The sequence below is a fragment of the Accipiter gentilis genome, chromosome 34 (genome assembly GCF_929443795.1).
Source record: "Accipiter gentilis chromosome 34, bAccGen1.1, whole genome shotgun sequence".
In the NCBI taxonomy this organism is placed as follows: Eukaryota; Metazoa; Chordata; class Aves; order Accipitriformes; family Accipitridae; genus Astur; species Astur gentilis.
In genome coordinates this window covers 6,869,596-6,886,527 of record NC_064913.1, presented here as the reverse complement: position 1 = coordinate 6,886,527, position 16,932 = coordinate 6,869,596, and the positions used below count along the sequence as shown (strand labels likewise).

The 16,932-nt window shown below is 37.4% G+C and overlaps 1 protein-coding gene and 1 long non-coding RNA gene across 6 annotated transcripts in view; one reads left to right on the top strand and one right to left on the bottom strand.

Annotated features, from left to right (window-relative positions):
• Positions 1 to 15,917, top strand: part of PPP1R12A (protein phosphatase 1 regulatory subunit 12A) — a 127,231-nt gene extending 111,314 nt beyond the window's left edge. For 3 of the 5 annotated variants that reach the window (XM_049792443.1, XM_049792441.1, XM_049792444.1), the window contains 5 exons: positions 795 to 936; positions 1,625 to 1,729; positions 2,614 to 2,661; positions 7,159 to 7,209; positions 13,760 to 15,917. In XM_049792443.1, coding sequence (XP_049648400.1) covers positions 795 to 936; positions 1,625 to 1,729; positions 2,614 to 2,661; positions 7,159 to 7,209; positions 13,760 to 13,846 — 433 coding nt within the window. In that variant the 3' untranslated portion in view covers positions 13,847 to 15,917. Of the gene's footprint in view, positions 1 to 794; positions 937 to 1,624; positions 1,730 to 2,613; positions 2,662 to 6,141; positions 6,173 to 7,158; positions 7,210 to 9,019; positions 9,256 to 13,759 lie in introns of those variants that run through there. The other 2 variants (XM_049792442.1, XM_049792445.1) reach the window with 2 other exon arrangements.
• Positions 3,094 to 12,966, bottom strand: LOC126034586 (uncharacterized). The gene is made up of 3 exons (XR_007504656.1): positions 11,857 to 12,966; positions 9,255 to 9,424; positions 3,094 to 3,124 (listed from the first exon to the last, which is right to left on the bottom strand). It is a non-coding gene; the product is annotated as an uncharacterized LOC126034586 (long non-coding RNA).
• Positions 15,918 to 16,932: the final 1,015 nt, after the last annotated feature.

Sequence of the window (16,932 nt, the reverse complement as noted above, 5' to 3'; positions counted from 1 at the left end):
TTCTAAGGAATCTCAAGAAAAGTACTAGAGCCTCTGAAAATCAGATTTCCTTAAGATTTGTTAAAAAGGAAATTCAGAAATATCAAGAATTTTTAAAAAGTTTCATTTTTTTCAGACCTTTAGAATTAATTATTGGATTTTATTCTGTCCCGTCTGTGCTGAAGATCTGTTAAATAGAACTACTGCGGCACACGATCAGAGAAGAGTGAACAGTGAAATTATTCTAAACTTTATTTAAATACTGTAATTTAGTGATTAATAGGATAAAGACTTTGCTGAAGAGTTGTTTCATAAGCTGCTTCTGTTGAAATACTAGAATTCACAACAAATAGTTTTGAAATCTCCTTGGTTTCTCTAATAAAACTTGGAGAATTTATCTAAACTGATATTTTAGAGATTACTTTTTTAAAACCCTTCAACTAAAGTAATGCATTTTTAAAAAATAGGTCTTTTTTATAAATAAAGAAGAATTAAAGTATCTAAGCTAACATAAAGTCCTTTAAAACATGTAAATATTTGCTTGAATTAAATAATTTAATTTAAAAGATTCCTGCGCACAAGGTAGGCACTTGGCAGACTGAGCAATTTGAAAACATTTTCACACAGAATTTTCAAGTACTGAGGGAATGTAAAAATTAAATTTGCATCAAATTAGAAGACAGTGGTTTAACTAAAATACATGATTGCATTTGGGTCTTTTCAGCCTGGTAATGGCAAACTCACAACGTTTGATACAGTGAATGGTCTCACTTTAAACACAAAGGCAAAGAAAAATAAGAACTTTTCTTTTACAGATATGATACTGGATCCCTCAGCATGTCTTCAGGTGATCGTTATGATTCAGCGCAGGGGCGATCGGGGTCACAGAGTTACCTTGAAGATCGGAAACCATACTGCAGTAGACTAGAAAAAGAAGATAGCACTGATTTTAAGAAGGTATCTGATTCAGTAATTTTGGTGCAAAAATAGAATTTTATTACTGTTTTTCATAAATTGTCTGGAAATAATCTCACATTGCATAACAAATGCAGTTTAAAGCAACTCAGCTGAATGGAGGAGCAGAGCAACCACTACAGTGGGGGAGAACGCACATTACAAAACAGCTTCTGGCTTTTGCACTTTTCGAGGCAAGGAAGAAATTCAGAGGAGCCAAGATCCATTTTTTATGACAAATACTATCATACTATTTTTTTGGTTGATTGTATCATTGAAACTGCTTTATACATATGTGAAGCCTTTTATTTTATGTGTTTGCTAGCTCACATACATATACTGTAAATTGTTTAGATCTTGCTTTAAAATAGAGGAGTGTTTCAGAAAGTTTACTGTGGTGTCTAATCTGTGAAGTCTGAAGCAAAAAAAGTGGCAAGTATTTTTGTAATATGTGTAAGGTAAGTTATGTGCTCCCTATGCAAAGTTGCTTGTTTCTAGGAATACTTGGTAACAGTTCTTTAAAGTGCTTGCTAATTCTAAACACCTTTAAAATCTATAACTGATTTTTAGTTCTTAGACTATCAATGGGTATTTGTTCATTTTACATGCAGCTTAATCATGGTTTTTGAATTTTTCAGCTAACCTCACTGAATTATTACTCAGTATTTTTTAAATTAATATTTTCTCTCAGCTTTATGAACAGATTCTAGCTGAAAATGAAAAACTGAAAGCACAGTTACATGATACCAACATGGAACTTACAGATCTTAAGCTACAGTTGGAGAAGACCACTCAGGTTTGTATAAAACAAAAAAGCATGTACTTAGCTGACAAACTAGAAGCACCCCAGGCTATGGGCTGCTCTTTACTAGGCATCAGCTTTGTTTCTTATCCAAAGATGGGAGTGGAGGAGAGTACATCTCTGTTTCTAAAGAGAAAACAGCGCAGGATTCTGGTCTTCAGCTGTGAACAAAATGCGTGAGACTGCCTCCTGCCTATTTAAGTAGTAGTGGTTCTTGCCAGCGTGTATCTGGAACTCTTTGCAGGGTAGAGATAAACGCTTTCTGCACTGTTAAGTTTATATTCAGACTGTTGGTCGGGATTGATTGATTAATTCATAAACCTGCTGGCAGATTGGCATAACCTGCCAGTTCTTCCTGGCTGATTAGATAGCTTTATCTTAGAACTGAAGAGCAAATAGTGCATTCCAGTTACAGATAACTGCTGTCAGATAACAGTGCTGCATGCAGTAATGCCAAATATGTACACAAAAGTTACATTAGTCATAAATTGCTGTAGGAAGAGTTTTCTATTCTTGGATCATATTTGCCACAATTTACCTGTACTTGTGTCTTCCATGTGTACCCCGTAAGCATTAGTGATGTCCATTAAAAAGATGTTCGTTTTGTAATGCTTTTAGTAGAAATACTATGTTACTCCTATTTGCCAAAAGCTATGTAGTGATCAAATTACTTAGGGATGGTCACAGAGGAAGTGCGTGATAAATCCAGTTCATTCTTCTTCGTTCTTTGTTTCAGTGTTACTTCCCTGAACACACTTTAAAATGCTTTTGAAGACATACTTGGGACAGAATAATAAAATGTCCAATCGAATTGTTTTTCCTCAGTTTTATGTTGTTTAAGAACAAGTATCAATGTGTTTATTAATTTTGTGTTTCAGAGACAAGAGAGATTTGCTGACAGATCACTCTTGGAAATGGAGAAAAGGGTGAGTTTCTGCCAAAGATCTCTTAAGTACTCCAATTCAGGCTTTGTTTTAGTTTGTTTTGCAACCCCTAGCCTGGATATATTTTAGTGGGAACAGAAGCCTTTCTTATAACTTGCATTTTTTAGAAGATTTGGGGGTTTTAGGTTTCAAAGTGGCAATGAATGTGAGATGCTGTGAGATGGAATTACTCTTAAGAATTGCCTTCAGGTTGCCTGTTAGTTTGTGATAACCAGGTTCTAAACCCCACTGTCCTCCAGAGATCTGCCGCTTGATCCATCGCATCCAAAACAATGTTGGCACTCCAGAGGGTTAAGCAGATTCAGAGTGCCTCATCTTCTAATGCATTTCCAAGATTCAGAGACTTTAATTTCCTCAGAGCTTTCCAGAGGCATGCATGTTGTTTTACCAGTTATTGTTGGTAATGAAGTAGCTGTTTCTCCCTCGCAGACGTGAGACCTTAAACCTGCCAATGATATAAAATTAATCATAATCTGTCTCTTTCCCTGTACTGTAACTTTTTCCAGAGGGAATATGATACTGAGGTTGGAGGAAGAACGAATAAGCAGTGTGGGAAGAGGCATCAGGGTCAGAGACAACCCTAAATTGAATAGGAAAGGAGTCATATAATAAATCCATATGTGAGATAGACTACAGGAATTATTTCAGAAGTTGGACATATGATAATTCTGGGCTGTAGTTTCATGCGAGTTTAAAATCCATCCCTAGAAAAGTTTAGTTCCACAGCAATGTAAAGCAAACTATGTCGGTTTTGTTGTGGTCCTGGCTTCCTGCATGACCCTGGCCACGTGTTCCTTTCTCCTCCCCTGATCCTGGAGTGACACATTAGACACTTAAATGGGAAGAAAACTAAATGGACTTTGACAGTAATAAGTTATACATTTATTTGTCTCTGGTAAACTTCACATTCACTAGCCTTCTATGTTTACCTTCCACTATTTGAGGTTTAGAACACAATTTTTAGTTCTACAAACCTGTCTGGTGTATAAACAAACACTTGGTAGATTTTATAGGGCCCATGGAGGTGTAGAAATTCTCTCAGGCACTTTCTGAAGTTCCATTATCTTTATCTTAATAATCTCTCCAGATAATTGCAGCAGCCTTTTAGCACCTATTTCTCCTTGATTTTTTGGCATCCTGCTGCAGGCCGTGATTTCATCAGTAAAAAAGTTTCAGCAGCAGCTTTAATTGGTTTCATGCTTGCTGTCATGGCCACACAAGTGGACATTTAAATTATTTCATAGATGAGCTGCGTCCATTACTATATAGGTTCCATACTGCAGAGCATTCAGTACTGCATAGCTAAACATTATTTCAGCTTTAAATTGCTGCTTTGCATTTTCCCAGAATAGGCCATTGCATTAAAACAATTGGCTATATTGGAAATTCTTGCACCTTTTTTTGTAAAGACATTTAGTTCAACAGCAAAATGTCTTTCAGAAATGTTACTCTTCCTAAATGTATTGGTATTAAAGCTAGCAGGTAAAAACATAAAGTTAGTGATAATGCTGTATGGCTGAAATGTGATTTACGTAAGATTTAGGAGATGTTCCTTGTATTTTATAATTTTAAACTTCTTCTCAGATGAGAATTTAAAACAGGAATTTCTTTGTGATAGTATTTCCCTTGTTAAAATCTGGAGTTACTTTTGCTTTGAAAGTGACTGAAGCAGTCTCTCAGCTGCTAGTCATCAACAACTGGTCTCTAGAAATAAGCTTACCGAATTCAGAATTTAAGAATAATTTTAAAGACATCTTTTTAATGTGTAATGTAACAACATAAATGTAAAACATAGAAACAAATTGTAGAACTTTTCTAGGTATACTTTTCCAAGTATATAACTTCACTAAAACAAAATGGAAACCTGAAGATGTCTATATAAATTAGAAAAAAGGGGAGGTAAGAAGTAAAGTGGTGAGAATAAATTGGAAGAAATAAAAGGCTGGCAGAGAAAAACGCGAAGGCATCTTTGAACTATGACATTTTCAAGCTCAAACATATCTTTTCAGTAAAAAAGATGGGAACATTTATTAAACCTAGAATTGCACAGTAATCAAATGTAGAAAATACTGGCTTCGAATTTTATTTGAACTCAGCCTTCAGAAGTGGGTTGCCATGATGTGATTTGTGATTGTCGATATTGTTCATTTGACAACTGTTTACCAGAAAGGGGCTATTTCCATGGAGATGGGGGGGGAATTGGACCACAGATGCAAGGCCCTCACAATAAATAGGCAAAAATAAGGGTTTCATTAATGACCTGTCACTCTGAAAAGTAAGCTAAAAGTCCTTTGCAGAACTTCATATGATTTGATAATAAAACTCAAACTGCCAGGTTTCATTCTGGATTAGAATTCAGAATTGTAGGTACCTTTAACCAGTTTCCCCCAAATTTAGAATTCATGAGCTGGGAATTTGGGTTGTAGAGAGGTATTTTTTTTTTGCTATTACTGACTATACAAATATATGTAGGTATATACATCTGGTTTTACTTCTTAATAATTTTGTAACTCTGGGTTCAATTTTTCACCTATGTATACTCCCATACCTCAATCTCACTGCACCAAGCCTGTGGTTCCTAGTTGCTTTGATAAATACAAATGAGCTATTGTATTTTATAAGCTGACAGACTAGCATGTATTTTTTCATTTTGAGGGTTACAAAAGTTCCTTGGCGTACCTTATAGAGTTGTTGAAGCATATAATAAAATTTTAGACTGCATAAATTTCAAGCCTTTTCTTTGAGTCCAGGGACTAATCAAATAGTACTGGCAACTCTTCCCAGTGAAACTGCAATGTGTTATTTTGTTGGCATTCCTCAAGCCACTTCCTAAAGGAGTAAGCAGTTCAGGAAAAAGAGAAGCATAGCTTCATCTAATCAAAACAATACGTTTTTAAAAAAATCTTGTATCTAGGCCAGTCCATTTAAATGTTTCTTTTATATAATGTCAAGTATACAAAGTTAATGAAATACAGATTTTATTTAATTGGCTTTTATTGCTAATAGTTGTTCTTAGACAAGCTCAACATGCTAGTCAAGCAAATGCCTCAAAAGGACTAACAAATTCTAACCATCTGAAATTTTGAGATCTATTTGATCATTCATCCCTCGGTAATTGCAGGAATTGTCAAATACTGCTTAATATAAGAACACCGGTAATATACGTTATTCTTCAAACCTAGTAGGTAACTGATACAATTCTAAGTAACGTAAGATGGTGTGGGTTTTCAGTTAGTCACTTGCTTACTGCAGTTAACTTGCTGGTACTTACTATGCCCATTACTATCAGTCAGTATCATTATGGGAAAGGTCTTAACTCGAAGGAGTTAAGTACATTAAGTACTAACAACTGCAGTAATCTATTACTTTGATCAACCTTTAAAGTTGTTTGCTAAAATGGGAAAATGTTGGGGTATAACTGCACTATGATGAAACTAAATTCAAATGATTTATATCTGAAAGGTGACCGGCAAGAGTCAGTATCTACTGGGCGGTATGATCTAACCAAAGTTTTACACACCTCAGTCAATGCTGCTTGCTGTTTGCGTAACACCGTTGTATGCAGATGCATATGTCCACTTCGCAATAATCTCTTGCTTTTGCCTTTCACACTTTGGAAGAATCTGAATGTAGAGTACTGATAACCGCAGCTGCTTTTAAATGAGGCACACTGCATTGTCTGACACAGGAGGGCAAGCAATCAAGCTATAAACCCCTGAAGTCTATTGCATTAGCTATTCGTATGTCAGATGCGTTGAAAATGAGGTTTAAACGAAAGAACGTCATGTAGAAATATGGTAGAGTGTCTGCATTGCAGACTGCAGCATAGTACAGAAAACCCTCAGCTAACTTTCAATAAGCTAGCTTGGGTACTGTAATCAGAACAACCTGAAGTTCTCTCCAAAGGATAATTTCTCCTGCTTCTCAGGTAAAAAGGAAAAGAGGAAAAAAAAACTATACTAGAAACGCAGAAAATATTCCGGAAACATTTACTCAAGAAGCAGGTGGTCTTACGTAGCTAGATTTCTTCGGTACTCAGCTGAAGTCCTTTAATGTAAATTTGGGTGTATCTACACTACGTTGCAGTTTATAGTGTGGACAGATCCCACTGAGCTGAGACAGACGTTTCAGCTACATTTGCTTGTCTATGAAAGCTTATGCTTTTGTGCTTGTTTCTTTTAATGCTCTTGTTTGTTTCTGATAATTTTCTGCATTTCTTGTATATTAAGCTATTACAGAAGCCTAGCTAATGAAAAATAAATCCAAACAAATGGTACTTAACAGCCTGTCTAAATTCGTGTGAAGGAAGGGGTGACAAAATTTCTGTATATCACTGCCATCACAAGTTTCCTATCCACACTATGCTTTTGGTTGTATGATCTTTGAAACTTGAAGTATTTCACTGTTACCACAGTATTTACAAGCGGTAATTTTTTAAAAATGGTATTGTTCAATGTTAACACACATCTTTTGATTTAGGAAAGAAGAGCTCTAGAAAGAAGGATATCTGAAATGGAAGAGGAACTGAAAGTAAGTAAACTGTTACACATTAAACTGAATAACAAAGTGTATGACTATGTCAGTGCAACATGTAGTCTCGCAGTATTACCGGTCTCTGTAATTTCATTAGAAAATAACTAAGTTACAGCTGCATTTCAAAATCACTCGTGTCATAGAGCTTGTAGTGAAGCTGTTACAGTGGCATAAGCAGTCATACATGTACGACTTCTAAAAAGGTTCTGAGGCTTAGGCTTCTGTAACATACTGGCTAACAAGAAACATCCGAGATGGCTGGAGTGAAACATATCTTGATCTAATCAAGATGGAATCACAATCTATGATTTTGATGCGATACCCTATATTTTATTAACTCAAAAATAATGGTAGCATATAATTCCATAGGTAGTTAAGCATTAAATGGTGCTTCAACTGTTACCTCATGCTCTCTAAATTATGTATTAGACAGCATGTTACCAATATTGAAAGGAAAACTTTCATTTTTATAGAGTGAATAATAATCAGGTTTTAGTTAACAAAAAGCAGTAGATAGATTTCAGCCGTTGACAAATAAGTAACATTTACCACATGCGCAGATTTCCGGTTTTTTTCAACTATGTATAAACTGAATCCCAGAAGAAAAATACTTTTTAAATACATTTCTGGCCTTTTTTTTTTTTTTTAGCCAGTCATGGTATGACTTTTCTCATTTCCTGGTTTATCAGTGTTACATCCTCTGATATGATTAAGAAGGGTGAGGAATTTGGCAGGTCTGTTTTGTATTATATGACCTTGGATATAATATTGGACAGGGTGAACCAAACTGATAGAATTAATAAGAAGGGTGAGGAATATGGCAAGTTTGTTTTCTATGATGTCCTTGGATGTAATATTGGACAGGGCAAACCAAACTGGTAGAATTAAAGTATGACTAGAAAACTTGTGGAACATGATGAAATAGAAAACATTTTTGCACTCCAAAATTTTAAAGAAGTACCACTGTTTTGACATTTGATACTTGTCATTGGTTAATAAAAACTTTCCTTTCAAGCTCATTTTTGAGCTCCCTCTGGTGCTTGGAAATGGCATTAACTTCCAAATACATTCAGTTAAAATACATGCACGAAGTTTTGTTGAAATAATTGAAGCTGACAGGCAGATGTAGGCAGAAGGCAACCACGATGCCGCCAGCTCCCTTGGATTCGGACCAAGATAGTTTGCTGTAAGGGAGGACACAATGTCTGTGGTTCCTTGAGGGGTCTTTAGAAGTGAAATATGTAGAAAGCAAACTATGGTATAGGAAAATAATTCTGTCTAAGAGTGGAAGACAGGATGTGAGCTTCTATCATCAACCTGTAAATTCCTGTCAGGGAAGGCTGAGCTTCCAAGAAAAACAGAGAATGCAAATATAATGCCTTTTTTCAAAAGCTTACTTTCAATAAGCAGTATGTGAAGGTTTTAAATGAAAGATTAAATAATCTTCCTATCATTTGTTACACTGCCATGTAAAAGTATATGTTAAATGTGTCATTATTTACAGACTTTTGAATAGGAGATTTAGTTTGTGCAATTAGGATGTTAAGTAAAGAATTCCAGGAATAGCTCTCATTGTTAATGTATCCTGAACTGTTTTGGAAAGCTGTGACTAATCACTGCTGGTTCTTAGATTGCTTTTCAAGAATGTGCCACTCTTTGATACTTTCCTTTCACAGCGACTTATCTACTTCAAACAGGACTGTCTCTTCTAAGTTTTCTTTCAATTTTGCTCATCTCTAGTTCTTATCAACATAATATACATGTGGTTTTTTTCTCATTTTCACTCCTATTTCTTTGATTCCTGCAGAACCTGCAACAAATAAAGCAGATTCAATCTTTGAGACACATAAATGAGCGACTGGTGACTGAGAATAGGGCCTTGACCCGAGTTGTTGCCAAGCTATCAGGGTCCTGTAGGCAACTGCGCTCTGTGGACTTGTAATTTCTTCCTTCTCCTTTGTGTAGCCAGGCAGGTGTTGACGTTCAGTTTGCGCTTGGGTAGAATTTTACTATTAACACTTGTGTGTCAGAAACTGACTTACCGCTGCTCGGTTATGGAAGTGTGGCTAAAGCATGGTGTCTGGTGTACCAACCAGAGGTGTCACAGATGCGTCGGTATGGTGTGGTATTGTCCTTACTAGCACCGAAGTTTGTCCTTGCTTACTTGAAGATAAATTGGCAATGATCCAGGAGACCTTTGACGTGTTAAAACCTGGGCAACAACTGAAAGGATTTGAGTTCGCGTTAGGATACACTGGAGTCACTCCCTTGTTTTGATGTTTGAGTAAATGCTCAAATAGATTTGCTTCTAGTTTTCTAACAAATTGAAATTAGGAATTGAGCTTTCTTACAGCAGTATAATTGAACTGCATAGAACTGATACAAATCTGGTCTCAACTAAAGAATATTTGAGAACTGATTTCAGTACTGTGCATTCCTGAACAGTTGCATTAGCAACTTTATTTCTTACATTTGTGTGTTTTAGTGTTTAGAGGGGACCAAAGTCTTTTCTTTCAGAAATCTGTTGGAATTTCAAGTCGATTAGTATTTTCACATATTAACTTCCCATGCTTAAAATACCCAGTTTTAGCACTAAGTTACGGTTATTGATGTATAATGCTACATATGCAGGCATTCCAGTCGTGGACCAGAATCCCATAATGCATGGGCTGTGCAAACACAGACACAAAAAAACCTGCCTAGTGTGTCAGATTGGGTCATACTTAGTCGGCCATCTGGTTCAGTCCCTTTCTGTTAAAGGTATGGGCTGTTTTGAGTTTCATCTTGGAAAAAAAATGTCAGTTTGTTGTCCTTGGTGTTCTTGCAGGGCTGTTTCAGAAACCCACTGAAGGCTCAAAACTTCTATGAGGAACAAAATGTGGTTTCATTCCACACCACATCTATATGCCTTTCTTCCTCTTACATAACAACTGCATAGGATGGAGGTTTCAGTGAGCTTTAGGATGTGTAGGTTGAAAAAAAAAAAAAAAAAATTCCTTCTGCACAGTGACTCTTGCTAAACTGCTTTCCCTCGCCTACTCCCCTTCCCACTTTAGAAGCAAGGCGATGAGTGTACATTTTCTCATCCTGCTCAGAGTCCGATCTCAGGTTTTCCCCACTAAGAGGCACGGAATAAAGAGGAAGGTTTATCCTTTGGCTTCGTGTCTTCCTGGCGCTGGCCTAACAATAGGACATGGGTAGAGAGGTTGTTCCTGGTCCAGGCCCTGCATTCCTCAATGTTCCTTTGTCTTAGCCCTTGCTGCGTGAGTCAAGTCAGCTCACTGACCTGGCTGAAAGCAAATCCCTTTATTCGTTATATTACTTGATCCATCTCACCCCAGCGTTGTTGAATCGCTAAACTAACACGCAGACAGCAGCAGGCGCGTACTGCTGCAGGAGGAGGGAGAGCTGTCCCTTCAGGGCAGCCCGTTTCACATCAGCTTCAGCTAGCAGTGTGGTTTTTCAATGCAGCTGAGCTAATCTAATGACTGCCATCCACAGCCACACATCCATACCATCTTTTTTTGCTAGCACTGGCATTCCTTTAACCATGGTAAACCAGTTCAGGGTGTTAACCCACAGAAAACTATTCAGTATTCCTTTTTGTAGGAGGAGTTTTCAATGGCAGATCATTGTAGAGCTTGAGGAGCCTGGCTAGCAAAATAAAAGCAATAAAAACACAGCAGGGAGGCTTGACATTGTGATGGTAGCTTAACCATAGCCTGATTAATCTGAACAGGTACCTTAACTGTTCGTGAGCTTTTTGTAATCTTAATTTACAAAGCTGTTTCGTATCTAAAAACTGCTAAATCCTCCAGCAAACACAGACATTATTATTACTGTACAGATCTGAGTTGGCTCCACATATGTCAGGTGATTACTGAATAATTATTTGCTCAGTGACAGCACTGCAGAGTTACTAGCTAGTCATATAATACAGATAGGCAAAATAGTGCAATTGTAATCTTACTCAGGAATCTCATCACAGGAAGATACTTTGCTGTTTTAGTGAGAAGCAAGTTGGAATTCAAAGTTTTAAGTACAGTATGTAACTGTAATTTTACTGAATTTGCTGCAAAGCGTTTTTTCCCTGCCTCTGCACATTAAAGGTGTGTGGTGTCACCTCATGAGAAGTTTGAGTACCATAGGAATGCACTGCTCTGAGAAAACTGTATAAATGTCTTTGGCTAGGTTTAAAGTATGTGGGGATTAGTATAGATGAGAAGCACAAGTATTTTAGGTTACTTGAGCTTATCCTTCCTGATCAATCTCCTATTACTCATAACTGCTTTTGTCTCCCACCAGTCTTCCCCTATTCTTTAGCAGACTCACAATAAAAGAGAAAATATTTCCTTAATACCTATTCTACTTATTAGTTTAATCAGGATTAAAATCTATCTACAAAGATTTGCAGACATATAATGGTAATGATTATGTTAAAGCTCTAAATTTGAACAGCAGCTTTTTTGTTAAAACAGTTCACCAGAAAATACACCACTCTGTGGGTCTGCCTGTATGTAATTAAGCGTGATGGGCTCCATCTCCCTAGGCAGTAAGTTGAAAGAGGACTGTGACGTTCCTGGAGCCATTTCGAGGTTTCATTGGGTAGCGTACGCGACAACACTTGTCGAGATACCCGTTTACCAGAACAAACCCAGACTCCCTTGCTTCTTTTCACGGCTAGATGAAGGCTGTTGTGGTTTCACCCAGGATCTTCGGTATGAAGTCCGTAACCGAATGAAAAGGAGGAAGGAAAGGTTTTAGTTATTTTGCCTGAACAAATGGCTGTTTCGTTGTTTGCAGATACATGTCATAGAACAACCCTAGGTCTATCCTAGTATTACAGGTGCATACACAAAAGCACGGTACACGTGCCCGTTATCTGGATATGACCCCCACCACGTCCGTCTCAGACAACAAACAGCAGGTTTTTTTACAGCCTAGAAAACTTAATACAGGTAATACTTGAAAATTGCCAAATGACTACTTGTGTTGCCCAATTTCAAACACCTCGACACGGTTTTTGAAAGTAATCAGCATTTTACAGCACTTTTTGTTCAGAGCACAGCTCTCACTTGACTATAATGGAAGCTTCCCTCTGACTCTGTGAAGAGCTCAGTTTAGGTGGCTTGCCCTAAGCTTCACCGTGGAGCAGAGCTGGAATCCAGGTTAGCAGAATGATTTTTACTTATTCTAATTGTAGAGATCACCTTTTTTCCTCTTATGATCTCCTGCCGTCTTGCTTTCACATACTTTGGTATTTGCAGGTAAATGAACTAGAGATCCTATAACCTCAGTCATCCTCAGTGCACCATCGTGTTTCACTCTGTGAGGGTGTCTGCTGTTCGGTGAACTGAGTGTGGACAGGAATCCTTCGGAGGAGATGTGTAAATGAAGCCTGTTGTCTAATGCACAGTTAATTAACCCTGCATTTTTAAACTTTTCAGTTCTTTCTGTTCCCTAATAATGCTCTGAATATAATCGGGTTGAAAGTGTGATTTTGCTTGAATAAAATGAAAACAAAACTAGCAGCAAGGAAATTTCATCATGAAAAATTGTGTAGCAGTTGTTACATAGGTCGCTAGCTGGACTTAGACCTCTTGCATGCACTTGCACTGGAGGTTACTGAATATCCGCTGTGCGGGAATAGGCTGTTACCTCCTGTGTAAACCTGCTGCTGGAAACCATACACGTAATTTAGCCATGAGTATTATAGTTGGTTTGCTGTCAGTGTGTGAATGTAGATACGGAGAACTGCCGAGATTACTTCTGGTTTCTCTGACAAGTTAAATTCTCCCAGTAGGAACCTCTGTGCACTGACTTGTCCTCCTTTCCTGTCTGATCCTGTCCAACTCTCACCTCACTTGGCTTCTGCCTTCCAGCTTTTGTGCTTGCGTGTCACCCGTCTCCTGTGGCAACCTTAACTTGCCAACTCCTAACTTGTGTGCCTGAGTATGCAGCCTGGTGTTTCGGTGATCACTTTCGATGATCTGATCTTGTGTGAACTCTGCTATTCAGGGATATGATCGCAAATTATAGGATGTGTGCTTCAACATGAGTTTGGAAGTGGTTGGAAGATTAATGCTATGAGCTAACGAGCTGAATCACACTGTATCTGATCAGATTGAAATCATCCAAGAGCACAGTGGTAGATATGCTTAGCCACAGCATGTTTTTCTGAAAGTGTGCAAGTGCAGTGTGGGCAAGCCTCTTTAAATTGTTGGTAATTAACATTTTTTTGGTTTGCACTGAAATTTGAAGCATTTAATTACTTTCCTCACACTACTATAAATGCTTTTGTTAGAGGCTTGTCATCTGCACCACTGAGTTTTAGTGCATCTAGTCCAAGCAAGTGAAAACTCCTAATCTATAACTCTTTAACTGTATCGTGCTAAAAGGTGAGATTTTTCTGAACTGCTGATATGAAGGGGGAGAACTGCCAAGATGCTTAAGCTGAACAAAGATTTTTCTCCCCAGTGCTTGTTTAGTCTTGCTGCTTTTACTTGGGTTGTAATAGCAAATAACCATCATGTTTCATTTTTCATAGATGCTACCAGACCTGAAGGCAGACAACCAGAGGCTAAAAGATGAAAATGGGGCCTTGATCAGAGTTATAAGCAAACTTTCCAAATAAAGGGTTTACTACAGCAGCAAATAACGGTATTGCACATCACTAGTAACTCCAGTGGACCATAGTATGGCAGTCACTGGAAGTGTGGGAAGATCCCTTGGAGACTGTCATTTTCAGATATCCTGCCAAACGCCCTCTTACCTGTGTGTTTTTTTGTATCAAGATCATTGTTTCTGTTAAAATGCAGCTGCTGAGAAGATAAAATGACTGAGAAATCTTGTTTACAGCTACAGCATAATAAGGAAAGTGTTCAAGGCCAGATACGCCTCAGATATTTAACCAGTAAGCCTTAGTTGTACATAAACACTTTTACATCAACAAAAGCTTTCAGCTCTCACAGAAGACAGTTACTCAATGATGTTTTTGTTGTGCCACAATTCCCAGTTTTTTCTATACTCAGTTTTTCTTTAAATCTTAAGTTTGGATTTTTTTTTCCCTTCTAATTATTCATGTACCAGATTTTCTTGTACAGTGTTTTCACAGCTTTACCATTTGCAGAGACCACACACCCTTTTAAATTACATATTTGTGTAGCTACCTAGAGTTGTATTGTCCAACCACCTGGAACAGAGATGTTTGGTGGAACATTTGCTTTCACTGTTTGTGCAATATGCATTTATTTCCTATACAAAATGCTTTAAAAGTCAGTTGAAACTAGAAATATTTTAAGAGTCCTGTTTTCTGCCTTTATTGGTCACTTTAAAAAAAAAAAAAAAAAAAGAAGTTTGTAGTGAAAGATGTTAGATCCTGTAATCGTCACATTCATTTGAGCAGGTACTGAGTGATGCTGTATATATAAATGTGTACTGGTTTGATTTTTCAGACCACCACGTGGCATGCTTGAATATATTTCCCTATTGCAAATGTCTGTTAATGCAAATTAGGCTACTCCAGAATAGTGTGTTTAACAAAGTTCATTAATTTTTATGGTATAAAGAATTTAGACATTGTACATTGTATGGAGCCCTATCTTTACAAAAGGTCTAAACTATATAAAAATACTTTATTATCTTTTCCTCCCATTTTTTTTCATTTGATAGTGTTCACCATAATAAAAAGTTGCATAAATATAACTGCTTCACTACATTTCACATACCTGTATTTATCTGAGTGCTGTCCAAAACTGTTGTGCTAGCCAAAGTAATGTACTAAATCATTTGAAAAACATAACCCATTACACTCACATTAATGTTTATATGCACTGTTGTTGCCATGTGAGAAGGCATCCAATTTGATAACACCATCATGTCAGACCATTTTATACATTTCAGTGGCCTTTAAAAACAAAAAAAGTACTTAAGTGAAGATCGCTTTTGTTAGAAACAGCTTTTATATTTTCACTAAACCATTCAAAATACGACATCCTATTGGCACATAGTTTATTGCCTAAAACCACTGAACGGATCAGCCATTAAAACAAATTGTACATTGTAAAGCTTGTAGTAGCTATTGTATTATTGATATATTGTATACTATATTAAATGTGAATTTGTACCCCTTCATTTAAAAAGGTCATTGTGTTCTACTGCCTACTTGGGGGGTGGGGGTTAGTTTTACGGGGGTGGGGTATGTTTTGGTAAGGAAGACATGATGTCCTCTCTCTGTTGATTGGTTTTTTGAAGATGTAAGGTTATGCTCTTACTACCACGCTCAGGATTCTTGATTTTAAAGGTACACGGATAGTATGAGATATCTTATTGTAATTGATCTGTATGAGAGGTGGGTCTGAACCATAGGGACTTCCATTGTCTTACGCTAACATAAAATACAGAATTGAATGGCTGCAACGCATTGAGTTCTGTTACAAGACAGTTAGGCATATTCTGGATTATATTTGGTAAAGTTTGGGTGCCTGTGAATGAATAAATACGTGTTTCTAATATTTTAGTGTTTTATATTTAGGTTATTTATTCTTTATATCTAAAAAATGAATGGCTACTGTGCTATATTGATTTTATTGGTAGTACTGAGCAGACCTTGTATCTGCATGAAACTAGTTGCAAAACCCACTATTTTGGAAAAAAAAAATTGTATTTTGACATATACAAATAAAATGAATACAAACTATTTTAAATGTGTGAAAGTTTTACTGAGAAGACGTTGAAATTTGTTATGAATTTAAACCATGTTATAAGTTTGCTATTTAAATTCTTTGGTGGGCATTTTTCATTCATGGCGTTACTTGGATGCAAGGTTCAAGTACCTTTAAAAGATTGTAATCAAATTGTGATTATTTGCACATCATTGTACATGCACATCTGTAAATGCAACAGTAAAAATGCCATATTTATGCAATCTGTAACAACTTGGAGAAATGTTTATACATTTTACATAAACCTGTCTGTGTGCAGAATCTGAGAACCATTTTTTACGTGATGTTAGCCGAGTCTCACAAAGCAATGGCTAAACTCGTGTCACCGTCTTATTGTACTGATTGTATTGCAGATCAAACGCATCCCCAGAAAATCTAGCTACCACAGAGAGATAATGGGCAGTGGAGGAGACACTTTTATTATTTAGGAGACTGTTTGCATACAAGATGTGTTATTGCTGGCTGCTGACTCTGGTAAGCTTCCTTAAGTGACTAATGGCTTAAGTGGTAATTCAGAACAGCAGCTTAGATTTTCAGGGGAGTTGTCACCATGGGGAAAGGGATCTCTATGTCCTGGAATTAACATCAAATACACATGGAGGCATGGAAGTAGCTGGTGCTGGCGAGTTAAGAGGCGAAGGGCATGCCCAGCCCCAGCCATGAAGGAAGCCGTAACCCGGGCAGGAGTGACCGCAGCTGGGGAAGCAGCCGGAGCAGCAGAGCGCAGGGAGGGTGGAGGCAGCGCGGCTGCGCGAGGACTGCCTCACCTTAGTGGCTCCAAATGGTAGCAGTTACCGAGAAGAAAAGACTCGGGAGCTGGAACTTCATTTTTTGCCCACCTTGTCTCCCTCATCGTAAACAATTCCCTTTGGACCTCCCTAGTTCCTACCGCATACCGCTTTCAGACTTTTGCTATTTCCTTGCCAGATTCCAAAAGGAGCAGGTATAATTCATGTTGTGTAGGTTGGTGCATTTGTTTGCTCAGTGCCAAGTACAA